This window comes from Notothenia coriiceps, unplaced genomic scaffold (assembly GCF_000735185.1).
Source record: "Notothenia coriiceps isolate Sejong01 unplaced genomic scaffold, NC01 NC01_scaffold00027658, whole genome shotgun sequence".
In the NCBI taxonomy this organism is placed as follows: Eukaryota; Metazoa; Chordata; class Actinopteri; order Perciformes; family Nototheniidae; genus Notothenia; species Notothenia coriiceps.
The window spans coordinates 340,603-353,878 of NW_011360359.1; the positions used below are offsets into that span (position 1 = coordinate 340,603).

Consider the following 13,276-nt stretch of genomic DNA (forward strand, 5'->3'; position numbering starts at 1 on the left):
TGTTGAGAATACAGCTACATGATTAGATGAAATTACAAGCCTCAACTGTTAATTGCTTTTTGCAACTTCCTCTAATAGGGATACAGTGAAAAAACAAATATTGAGGATGAAAACACATGTTTATAAAGAGAAATATACATATATACCTATATAAATTAATATATCAATGAGGTTCACAAAAACATGCTTTATATTTACTCTCTTGGGTCCTCTTTAGCTGACCCCTGACCTCTTTATGGCAATAACAAAGTGATTCAAAGGCAATTATCAATAAAACAGTTTGGCTTAATAGAAGTAGATGTGAAACTTGAGCTGGTGCTCCAGTTTCAAAAGCAAGGCAGTAAATCACAACTCCCTGGCAGTAAGACTCTGCATCACTTTACATAATACTGTGCCGGTTTGTTTCAATCAGCACCGTCTGCCCAAAACTCCCAGAATGCATAAATAAATAAAGAAACAAACAAACAAAAGTTCTATGTGCCATGCATTCCTCACGTGGAAAGACCTCCCCACCCACCAAATGTCCATTGACACTCAATTAAAAGATGCCAGCTGCAAGCAAAACGTACATGCCTGTGTACAGTAATGCCACTGTGCACGTATTCAGAAGTGTTTCCTATCGATCAGCGAGGGCCAAGCCTTGAGGTGTCGTGTCTGCCCACGGAACAGGCCCCTATTAACCCTGTCCAGTGCGGTTCACTAATCGCTGTTTATCCAAGAGCCCAGAAATAGAAGTGTAACCTTACTCCAACTAAATTCAGATTATTTAGTTTTGTGGGTGCCCCCTGATTTGATGTTATTTGGCCCTATTCACAATTGGGCATCCTGAGGGAGAAAGGGCACATTTGAAGCTGTCTAATATCTCAGGGGTGGGAGTCAGGAGGACGCCCAGAAGGCTGTTTGCTCATAGAACCTCATATGTCACTTTATGAAACCATGGCTGGAAAAGCAGCAGGATAGCGGCTAGCTAATAGGCCGAATGGGCCGCAGTATCTGCCCATGTGTGCAAAGTAATCCCCACCAAGGTCAGTTACTTAAATTCCTCCCTGTGGAACTGCTAAGCAAACACAAACTCTGGATAAACTCTACATTGATAGAGGAGGGTATGGGATTACAGATGGGCTGAGGACACATACAGTACATGTGCCTCAATGGGTACACAGAGACTGGGTTGTATGGCAGATGTCATCTCCTACAGTGAGTCCCAAAGTTCTGCCTTTTCAGCACATAAATGAAGCTCATGTGATCAGTTATAGTTGGTGATTAAGACATTATTAAACACTTAAAATGTGTTTACAACTGAAGTGGCGTATAAATGATCTATTAGTTGCTCATGTAAATAATACAAAGTAGGGTTACAGCTGTTATTTCTTTAGCTTATCAATCATTTTACAAGCTTTTTTGTGATGTATGACATGTTTCCAAAAGAAATGTGAGCACATCTCTGGTAAACAAAAGATACATCATATTTTTTAATACAAACTTTAGCATGATGTCTTTAATTGAGTACACCCCTAATAAAAAGGGGGTTGTTGATATAAAGTGTGTTCTTATTACAAGCCATATACAGCATGATGTATATATATCAGGAAATTCACCAAGTTGAAAAACGTTTGCCAACACAAACAACTCCTCAGAATAGGCCAAATACTAGAATCCTGATGATTTGGTGACATAAATTACTATAGGCAATTCAAGTTTGTAAGATAACATTACATTACATCTGACTTTGAGTGTTATTTTGACAATCAGCGATAAAAATCCAGCATTGTTTCATCCTTAGACGTTCTCTAAAACATATTTTACCTTGTGTAATAAAGCTTAAGCAAATAATTTCACAAACAGTCTCTAAATCTAAAATGCATACTCCCAAAACAAACACAGTTAGGTTTAGTTTTACTGTAATGTTGGCTCTTATCAACTGAAACAGGCCCCTAAAGACCTCCTCATGTTCATTTTTCAGCCTCTGATAATGAATGAGTGCGCTGTTTAGTGTTTGGCTTTGATTGCACTTAATTAAGGCTCCCTTTGCTTGGACTACTGATGAGATAAGTACAGGCAATGAGTACGGGGGTTGGAAAAGTAATTCATCATCTGATTAGTGGGAACGCAAGGAATGAAGTCACACTTACATAAACTAAACAGCTGGTTATGTGTTTATATGCTACATTTAAATGTTCCTTGTTGTGCATCTGAACTGCAAAGGAAAGAGTCCATACGGGTAAGGAAACATAGCTTTCATGCATGCACAGTTAACAAACGGGTGCAATGTGCAACATCTCACTGAATGGAAATGTTTACCAAATTGCAGTACATAAATCCTTACATGGAAATGTTGGCATCACAAGTCCCGAGTGGAAAAATGCTTATGTGTGTGTGTTTTTGTATGTGAATGTCCAAGTGTTAGTGTGTTTGTTTGCTGCTTAGCAACAAAGTGATGCATGAGCAAATTAGGAAAGTTTTTGCTTTATTTGCTCATACACATCTTTGTGAAGAATCTGCCACAGCGTTACGTACTCCCCAAAGAGACAAAATAAAGACCTGCTAAAAGGTGCTCTGTGAATGTGTTAATGCGTTGCTTTACAGTCCAGAAGTTCAAGCCTCAGCCTGGTTATAAGCTGATGTCAGTATTACACTATTCACTGACATAACTGTTTTTCCTCTAACAAAGTTTCTACCTTCTAACTAAAAGCATTTCACCAGGAAACAGACTTTTTACAAACAGATCATGTCTCCTTTATTCAAAAACCACTACACTTTATTGCCATGTAAAGTAAAGCATTAGTAACACTCACTTTATTTGGCCAACCAGCTACCCATCTACATTTTTCATTGCTGCCATGAGTCGGATATGGTTTGACCAACAGCTGCCAACATGCAGATGTGGTATGAGACTCAAGTTGGTACATTTGACAGATGGCATTAATAGAAACCTCAGAAACCACAAAGCACGTGCCTAACTACCTGGGACTTAAAGACTGAGAGGCACAACAGATCCTAACCCAATTTAAGTCAATACGTTCAAGATTTGAAATGCTGTTTCTGGCTTTATGGTTAAAAGAAAGACCTCATTTTCAACAAAATGCTGTTTTTGTTGTTGTTGCTATGCATGGTGCAGCAGCTTGCCTTTCTAATGAATGGTTGGATGGATTCAGTGTCTTTGCTGGCCATAGTGAGCACTTAACTGGACTTTTTTATTGGCAAAAATCATGTCTGCATGCTTTGTAAATTCTGGGTTACTCGCTAAAGGGCGACACCCAGTGGCCACCTGCAGTAAGTGTTCAAATGCAGCACAATTAACAAAAAAGTGCTAAAGCGGCACACAAATGTACTATTTGTATGTCATTTTAAGATAAAGCTAATGTTTAATGTAGTTATCTCATATTAAAAACATACATTTTATAAGATGTGACAGCATTTGTCAAGCAGTTAAAGGGGAAAAACACTGAAAACAGGCGTTTATGAGTTTACATTGGATAGTTTCTACTTTAATGTCTTCCAAGCTGTGGCTAATGAAGCTCTTATCCTAAGCACCAATACACCAAAATTAAAACGGTGATTTCCTTTTTTTTTGTTGACAGTTTACATCTAGGGAGGGGAGTGGTTGCGACTTTTTGACTGACTCAGTATTTTGTTACCTCGTGGCCACCGTAGAAGTGTTAGAACTGAATCATGTGACGAAAGGATGTCAACATTACCGTGCACTGACTGCTCTATGACACCCACAAAATACCACTGAGACGTTGTTTTTCCTCTAGTTCAACAATGAAGACCATTTAGTTCTGCCTACTCGAAGTAAAACTATATGTTAGCTGTCCATTGTTTGGCTGTCACTGCACAGGTATGCCGTTTTTTGCCAGTTAACGACGGTTAGCTGAGCTAATGTTAGCTGTTTATAATGCTAACGCTAAACAACCATGCTAAAATGCATTGACATGTACACAAATGTATTAATTAGCAGGCTGAAAATGTTTGTTATCAGCTGCTAAAGAAGGAAATGTTCTTTATTTATGTATATTCTATTGTCGTGCTAACATAATGCCTTGTTTCAGGATGGCTGCACCTCACAGTGGACAGTCCTCCCTTGTACACAGCTTGGCCACACTCCTCCGAAATGATGGTAAAGTACACTCTTATTCACATACACTCACTTTACCCTATGTGTACATAAATACCAAAATACTTTGGCGTGTCAAGTGAATTAGGGCTGAAGTTCCACCTGCACAATGCAACCAAAACAAGAGCTGGGTGTATTCATTCAGACAGGAACCTATAACTCGTTCTTCATCATTCTGAAAATCTGAGGTTGCTGACATGCTTTGGTCCTGCTTTGAAATTGCTTAGAAACAACACAACAAATGACATTATTATTATTATAACAATGTGCAAACTATGTGATAAATATGTTTGATTGTCAGAGAAGATATACCTTAGGTATTTTTGCATAGTCAACCCTCATGTAATGTAATTAATTCAATAGTGGCTGAATCCTTTGTCAAACTCAAGTTTCAAAAGTTATATTTCCATTTCTTTGTTATTATATATAATTTCTTCATGTCTTCTTTAACAGTTGTTGCAATTTGCTGCAGATTAAAGTGTACTATTAGATTCTCCAGAGGTAACTGAGTTGTCTCTCCTCACCTCCAGGAGCCTCGGTGCTGGACGGCAGCTCCACGCTCACCCTGCAGGCGGCCAGCTTGCAGCAGCTCACCCGGCTCTTTGAGCAGTACTTGCTGTCCAGGAGCCAGCAGCATGGCTTCCTGGCGCTGCCCTCCCACCCTGCGGACACTGCCTCTCTGCTGCAGCTGCAGTTCCTGTTTGACGTGCTGCAGAAGACCATCTCCCTTAAGGTAAGCTAGGGCCCCTTAAAATGATTTCCATTGATAGTCATGATAGGCTCCAAGTGACCTCTATCTGCTATTTAAAAAGTCTATCTTAAGCTCCTCCCAAAGCTTCCCATAAGTCATTGAATACGATTCGATAATACTTTATTGTCAGATGAAGTCTGAAATTATTCCTGCATCACAGAAGTTTCATTTGCAACCTCAACAAGGTAACACTTTAAAAAAAACAAGGGAACCATCATAACTGAATTCAATCTATTTATTGAGATAGCTTTTAACCTGAGCTGTCATTCATCTTTGTAAGAAGGTGTGTTTTTTGTAATAGTGGTAACAGTTGTTTAAATATCAATGTACCTCTACCTTTCCTGGATTCCTTATTTATGACATGTGGCGTTTCTTTATTTTAAAACGCAGCTCATCAACCCGCCAGGAGTTCAACTCCAATCTGTGGTGAAAATATTCCCCTTCAAGTCTTTGAAGTGTTTGGAGGTAACGTATGAACCCTTCATTCACTCATTTCTACCTCTCAGTCTTTTTTATTTCACGCCTGCTTCTGCCTTCATTTTCTATTTGTCTTGAAAACATTCAGATTTGTATTGTTCTGTCTTGTAGCTAAAGCGAATCCCTCCACACTGTCTGGAGGGACTCAGAGGAGTTTACTCCCAGTTGGAGGTCTTCACATGTTCAAAGAGCCTCAGCTCCCTGGAGGTAATTCAATGTTTGCAGCATGTTTTCTTACTGTCGTTGGATCTATTTTGGGCAATAAAAGTAATTTGTTCTCTTTGTTGTTTCTTCAGGAGCTGCTCTCTCTGTGTGGAGGTGACCTGAGCTCTGCACTGCCTTGGCTGGAGCTGCACACACTCAACTTTAGCTACAACTCTATTGTTTGCCTGGACCAGTCCTTAGTGAGGAAACACACACAGATGCATCATTACTGACCTACGAGCTGATCATCCCCTAACTTTAACCTTCTGTTTCTTCCGTAGAGTTTACTTAACGTCCTGAAATCCTTAGATTTAAGCCATAACAAGATTCAGGAGGTTGCTGAATTTCTTAAGGTTAGGTTATTTATAAAAAATTCGAATTATGCTTGTGACCACACCTTGTTTTGCAGCTGTCTTATTTCCTTATTTCCTTTTTACAGCCCTTGAGTGAACTGGAACACTTGAACCTGGGCTACAACTGCCTGCAGAGGGCGCCAACGCTGGGCCAGAGTGCCAGGGCCAAACTCGTCACACTCATCCTCAGGAACAATGAGCTGGAGACTATTAACGGTAACATCAACTCATACATAGTCAGGGTGTTACTCATGTTGTTCTTTAAAGCACTCCTGAGTCAGATCAGGGATGGAATCACAAAGAGAGAAAGCAACCGGAAGAGGAAAACTGGAAAAGCGGGAAGCTGCCACACAGCCAGCTGTTTTCCTAATCCATCTGTTTTTTCTTTGATATTGTTTATCAGCACTCAGTCAAACATTAGATCACCTTACACCTGCCTGTTTATTATGTCTGCTTGGATTAGAAAGCAGAACAGCATGAGCATTTGAGCTGCAGGTTTCCTTTTATGTCGACGCTTTTGTGTTGTGTATACTGCGTGTTCTTGATGTGATCCGTCTTTTCCTGTGTGGTTAAACAGGTGTGGAGCAGTTGTCTTCACTCCAGCACTTAGACTTAGCCTACAACCTCCTGTTGGAGCACTCCCAGCTGGCCCCTCTCTCTCTGCTGCACTGCCTCAACACAGTAAGGAAACACATGCACCCTGACACATGTATTTCCCTTAAAAATATCAACTTGACGTAGCGTGGTAAAGCAGACACTGTAAAATGTAATGTCTTCTTCCAGCTTCACCTGGAGGGCAACCCGCTGTTCTTCCAGAAGACACACCGCACCGGCACCGTCAGACATCTCTCCCCTAAGGCTGCGAACATGAGAGTAAGACATTATTCTAGATAGACGTTTACACATTTTGAATATCAAATAATGATCGTAAAAGTTGGTTTGGAGGCATCAGCACAGGATGTAGTATATTCAGAATCAGAATACCTTTGTTAGTCCCACGGAGGGGAAATGTGCGTAGTTACAGCAGGACAAAGAGCCACAGACAGCTTAATGTTACATTATGTTAAATATGTGGCGGGCATTTAAAAAAAAAAATTATGATATAATTAAAAATAAAAAGTTACTTAATTAAAAAAAAATAGACATCCTGTAACAGTTCTTAGGATTTAGCAGCCAGGTATATATTACAGTTATTAATGGCATTTATATATTGCACATATTGCACATACAGTAGTTTGTTGGTATTTATTCAAAACAGCAGTTGAAGACAAGCATATCAGCTAAACATCTAGCAGGTCCAACAACACAACACTTCTTGGAGCTACTGTAAGCAACAGTTAGCGGTTAGCAGTAGTTTAACAACAAACAAAGCTTTCTGTCCATCAGGAAACTCCATCAATCACAGCCCATAGGGGAAACAAATGTAGAGTTGAGTAGTTACACTGTGTTGCTTTACGTTTTGGGTAAGCTGGTACATTTCCAAAGTAGGCTGTGATCTGAAAATATATCCAGCAGGTGTTGGCTCAGAGGAGTTATACTGGAGGTATTGATCTATTAAAAGCACACCCTCTATACATTTATAAAGAGCTCCAAATCAGCTGCCTCTGAGTCTGTACCACTGAAAACAATTTCTACATGTTTTGTTTTTCTTCCAGCTCAAACTCAACGGTACCACGCTGTCGTCATCTGAGTTATCGGTAAGTTTCAATCTCATATAATCATCCCGGGGTGGTAAACGTTTGTTTATGTAATGGGTAAACTGTACAAGGTTGCATTTTAGAAATTAGTTTTTCTGAATTAAAAGTCAAAGAACTTTCTTCTGCAGGTTCTGCCCAAACAAGGCCAGCTGATTGTCCCTGTACAGACTTTACCTCCCGTTGCCATGCCGACAGAACGGAGTAACCAGGATGTGTCCAGTGGTGCCGGGGAGCTGAGTGACAGCATGTCAGTCGCAGAAGTGGGAGTCACGCGCCTTCGGAAGAGGAAATCCAGAGTAAGAGAGCTGTGTGTTATGTAGTGCTTTTTTATAATGTCAAATATTTCCTGTATAATGATGACCTCTTCTTCGTTACTAAATGACACATTTTCCAAATCATTCTGTGTTTCAGAGTAAAGTGAAAGTGCGAAGGGCTAGCATATCAGAGCCCAGCGACACAGACTACCAGCCCAAGCTGCGTTCCTCCTCACAGAGTGGGTATTATAGCATGTCTTTCAAAGGATGCTGTTAACATATGACTTCTTAATCAGAAAAACAACACTTTGTTATGACACACTTTTTATTATCTGGTGTCTACTACAATTTTAAACCAGATGAAGGATCATTGGACGTCTAAAGTTATTTAGAGAAACAAGCTAAACTAACGTTAGCGGTTAGTTAGCAGCCACTCTGTTCTGTGTCTAATGGAGGGACACAGATTTAAACCCTGAAACTGCTTTATTCTTTATTCTTTAGCAGGTTTAACTACTCTATCCGAACACATGATACAAATATTAATATTGTGTGTTTAATATGTTCTTCCTGCGTTAGGCATTGTTCTTCCTCACCAGCAGGAGATCGAGCGCATGTCCAGCTTCAGAGATCAGCTGGGGGAGGATTGGCTGAGGTACCAACACCATCTAGATGAAGCACAACCCTCTACTGTTACCACCGCTGTCGTCAACGGCAACCCACCCCCTCCACCCCCTCAACCCCTCCCCAACGGCCTTAACACCACCACATGTCCATCTACTAGTGTACAGTCCATGGAAGTCCCAGAAGTCCTCCCCCCTCCGCTGCTCTCATCCGAGCCTAGATTGGACACGTCTATTGATGCAGACTTTGAAACAGAATCCACGCTCCAATGGCATGGCACCTTAGAGGAGAGCACGGTGGATGACCCTATGGAGAGCCAGGGAGTGGGGGGTTCACCTGAGCCCAGTCCAGGCTCCCAAAAATCGGTCAGCAGGGAGAGAGCAGACACCAAGGAAGAAGAAGAAGAAGAGGAGGAAGATCTGGGAGGTAGGGTACTCCATAGATGAAAATACAAAGACTAAATCAGCAAAAACTCTTCTGACTTCCTTTCCTTTTTTGTGTTTCAGTGGACCTCTGTCACCCTCTACTTGTGGGTGTCTTATCAGACAAGGAGGAAGGAGACGGAGAAGGACAGGGGGAGAGGGGGAAGAACAGGAGGGAGGTGTTCCTGTGCATCAAACAGGGCCTGGTGCTGGAGGTGGACATGCAGCGCGGCCGGGAGAGGTGCCGCCTGGAGCTCAACAGCCTGGCCCGGGTGGAGACTACAGAGGCTGCCTGGACCCGAGGGGTGAGGGCAGGGGTGTGGGGGTGCAATGGTTCATTGATCAACCCTCTGTTAAAGGTCTATGCAGAGTGGAAACATCCACACGTCTTGAAGAAACGCCGCTCTGCATTACTATGAGTTACTGTTTATTAGTTCTTATGTGGTTGAGGGGGATTGTAACTTCTATTTAAATCTATTTGAATGAAGGAAAGTCCAATTTGTTTCCTCTTCAGTATTGAGATTCATATTCAAACGTATTGATTTTCTGTGTCTCTCAGGAGACCGAAGAGATGCTTCCAGCTGTGGAGCTTCATTTCGACTACATCAGCAGAGACAAAAAGAGGAGATGCTACGTCGTGCTTGATGATGATCCACAGCAGGCACTGCAGGTTAAAACACACAGAAACTCAAATTCACACACACACGCACGCACGCACGCACGCACGCACACACACACACACACACACACACACTTGGGTCCTTTCCATTTGATTCCTTTTAAGAACCGTTTTTATCTTTCAAGATTAAAAGTTCACCCTACTGTGGAAAAAAACGAAACTGGCAGATTAACATCCCACCCACCCACATACAGTGAGTCAGAGAACACACACAGTACCTAGAACAACACACACCTACAGTATAGGACGAGCCCGGTCCTGTCTACAGGCTGTCCTCTACTCAAACCCTCTTACCTTTTGTTTGTGAATGTTCTGTCAGCATCCAGCAGCACACTCTGTTCCAGGTTAACCACCCTGTTTACGACTTTCTGATCTTTATTGTCCAACATTAAATCAGCGTCGGATATAATTCAAAGAGCAGATTCCAGTATGTTGTGACTCATGATTTATGCTTTGTAAACAAACACATTGCTTAATGAAAAGTATAAAACCACAACCAACACCCAAACAATCGCTGATGGTGGCCAACCTACAGCGATTGTTTTTTTCCTCAAATCAGCCCTTAGTCCTACTGGTTTGAAACCTTTCACAAGCTTCATGTAGCTCCTACAGTTCCTAAGCTTTTAACAAGAACATTGTTTGTGTTTATGTCTACTTGCCAGAGAGAGCTTTTTTCTCAACCAAATATCATTCAGCTGGGATTTTACACGAGCTGGTGCCAGCCGAACAAACGCTAGTGAATGTTGGATTGGTTTCTCAGTTGTCTTGGTAATAAATGAACTTTTTTTCTAATGTTCACTGTCAACAAACTGTTCTAAAAAAAACGAACTTTTTCGCCGACCAGGCCTTGACGGACCTGCTGACCCATGTTGCCGAGGAGAACCAGCAGCGGGAGCTCCTTCCCAGCTGCGTCCGCCTGCAGTGCCTCCGCTGCAGGGCAGAGTTCACGCTCAAGAGAGAAGGACGAGATGAGCTGGCGGGGGGGAGGGCGAGGAGGAGAGGGGCCGCCATGGTACCTGACAGTGCGGAGGAAGAGGGCGGGGAGGAGGTGACGCAGTTCCATGACGACAGCAACGGTGAGAGTGATGAAAGGGGGAGTCATTTAACCAAAATAAAAAGATGGCAAGTTCTTTAACATCAAGGAAAACGTGGTCATGAGTTCCACAAACCAAAGCCTTTGTATCTACTTAAAGGTACACATATTTAGTACATACACACATCTGTATCTCCCTTTGAAATATATGTGTTGTTGCGTTTATTTAAAATGATAGAAAGTTGAGAATCTTTGCTGGGTCAGTGCCAATTCATTCGCCAAAAAACTGTCATACCTCATCCAATGTACATCTGTAGAGCCTGGCAAGGTGTAAAAGCCACCCTAATAATGAAAATGTGTACAAAGTAAACATGCAAACTGGAACAAAGCAACAACATGACAGGATATGAATAAGTAAATATGTGGAGCAGGGAGAAAAAAGGGTTCAAACAATCATCATTTTTTGGACTGTTATTATCACTAACCAAATGTTTAAAGGAACTTTGAGAAAATCTGTAAAAACAAATGACAATACAAATTCCATTTGCGCACAACTGTAGGTGAAACACGGGCCCAAGCAATGTGATGTTTGGCTTGGGTTTATATCTGAATCAGTCATCCATAGATGTCAAACAATCCCACACACATGCCACAGCCTCAGCTCTGAAAGACCTTTTTTTCCAATTCATCCCTCACACTGAGACACGCATATTGAGTCATGCTTCAGCCTGACAAACTCTAAACCGGCCAAAAATCAAAACGTTACATTCATTTTTAATTTTCCACTCAAATCTGTGCTTTCATTCCTCACCGTCAGCGGCCTTTGTTGTTGATCAATTGGACAGAAAAGTGGCAAACACAAGGTCGCACATGTACACCTGGAACAATTTATGCAAAAAAACCTAATGTTTATCGTGAGTTGACGTCAAAGCACTCCTACTCGACTATCAGGTTCCCATTGGAAGGCTGCATATCTTCCCAAAACAAACTCCGAGACGAGTTCAGCATCTCAGGAGTTATCTCCCCTCTTTCATTGTGTTGCTTCTCTATAGTTAGCAGCGGGTAGATGACCCCCTTCGCTCCAGCATTTGGACCAAACCTAACATTAAGACCTGCTCCGGCACGCACACGCTACACGGGCTTTGTCCCGCAGACGTTCTGGGGGATTTCATGGATCAGCGCGCCTTTGTTTGTGTTAGTGTTTCAGGCTGTAAATACCTTTAGTCATTCGCACGTGTCTAAACTAAGACATTTGTTTGCTTGTGGGTAACAGACATACATGCCCTGCAGATACGAAAAAAGAAAAAAAGTCCACCTCATATGAAACTTGTTAGGAATGAAGCATGTTTCCTGCCCATATTCGTGCATACGGGTCGTTTGGTTGTCAGAATCGTTCAACTGTTCCCCTGTTCTTCAGCAGGGACGGACGCAGATGATTTAAAAATGAAACACTCATATTTCTGGTTAGGTTAACGCGCAGTCAGTGGAGAAAGTACTCATACATATATAAGTAAAAGTACTAACACCACAGTGTACAATACTCATGAATAAATGTCCTGCATTGAAATGGTAAGATTTGCACCAGATGTACTTTAATGCCAAATTGCATATTTCAGATTAATACAGTATATTAGATCACTGTTATAATTATTGAATTAATAATATCTCGTTTTAATTTTAGGATTTGTATGAAACTAGGATTTCAATCTGTACAATACAGTTTGTAGGCTCGTCCAGAATTATATTTTATTATATTCATCCTTAACCAATATTCCGCTTAGACATTGCAATTTTGACAAATGGTGCAGATCTAGTTTTTTCGGGTCTGGTTGCCTCCGCCGCCAATAACCTTTTTTTTCCTCTTTGTTTTCTCAGGAGACATTAATATTTGTCCAGAATGTGGTAGCGATCACGTTGTCCATGTGGATGGCCAGTCCACTCCCTACAGCAGTACCCCAAACAAGCACTCATCCAGGCCGGAGAGTGACGACAATCTTCTCCATGTGATCCACAGCACTCGGAATATCAATAAGGTCTTTCAGAAAACAGTAAAACACTTCCTCTTTGTCCATTTGATATGTATGTCCCACCAACTCTTCTCTCTGTCTCCACAGGAGGATTACACAGACGGCAGTATTAGCAGCAGTCCAATCTTGGAGGCCGCCACCACCACCACAGAAGACCCCGCCTTCTTCACTGCCCAGGGAAGCTCCTTCTTCATCGGGGACGCTCAGGGGGATTCCTCCAGCCTGTCCTACAACACAGAGTGCCAGAGTAAAGAGGATCTGGCTGGGAGCTACCGCTACACCGCTGCAGGTGCTACACCACCTGAAGTCCAGGCACCTCCTGCAGGAAGATCCACCCCTAATGGTGGGTTGACAAACCTTTGGTTAATCCATTCATCCATTTTCTAACGCTTATTGTCGGGGTCTCATTCATTTGACTAGTTATTATAATTATTTGACTATACTCTTATGCTTCGACATGTAGGATTGGGAATCGGGTATTAAAGGTCCCATGTCATCGCCATATCTACTGATCATAATTCCATTGTTGAGGTCTACTAGAATAGATGTACATTGTTCAATGTTCCAAACTCACATTGGTTTCTCATACAGCATCTCTGTATAGCATGTGTATTCACTCTGTCCTACACGCCTTGTTGGAG

The 13,276-nt window shown here is 41.8% G+C and overlaps 1 protein-coding gene across 1 annotated transcript in view; it reads left to right on the plus strand.

Annotated features, from left to right (window-relative positions):
- The first annotated feature begins 3,673 nt into the window (after positions 1–3,673).
- The window catches only part of stk11ip (serine/threonine kinase 11 interacting protein), a 20,568-nt gene continuing 10,965 nt past the window's right edge, over positions 3,674–13,276 (plus strand). The window contains exons 1-19 of the mRNA XM_010785430.1: positions 3,674–3,841; positions 4,053–4,120; positions 4,648–4,850; positions 5,259–5,333; positions 5,457–5,552; positions 5,642–5,749; positions 5,831–5,902; positions 5,989–6,118; positions 6,480–6,583; positions 6,686–6,775; positions 7,558–7,599; positions 7,728–7,895; positions 8,011–8,092; positions 8,430–8,900; positions 8,981–9,201; positions 9,456–9,566; positions 10,420–10,651; positions 12,484–12,641; positions 12,723–12,997. Coding sequence (XP_010783732.1) covers positions 4,054–4,120; positions 4,648–4,850; positions 5,259–5,333; positions 5,457–5,552; positions 5,642–5,749; positions 5,831–5,902; positions 5,989–6,118; positions 6,480–6,583; positions 6,686–6,775; positions 7,558–7,599; positions 7,728–7,895; positions 8,011–8,092; positions 8,430–8,900; positions 8,981–9,201; positions 9,456–9,566; positions 10,420–10,651; positions 12,484–12,641; positions 12,723–12,997 — 2,705 coding nt within the window. The 5' untranslated portion in view covers positions 3,674–3,841; position 4,053. The remainder of the gene's footprint in view (positions 3,842–4,052; positions 4,121–4,647; positions 4,851–5,258; positions 5,334–5,456; positions 5,553–5,641; positions 5,750–5,830; positions 5,903–5,988; positions 6,119–6,479; positions 6,584–6,685; positions 6,776–7,557; positions 7,600–7,727; positions 7,896–8,010; positions 8,093–8,429; positions 8,901–8,980; positions 9,202–9,455; positions 9,567–10,419; positions 10,652–12,483; positions 12,642–12,722; positions 12,998–13,276) is intronic.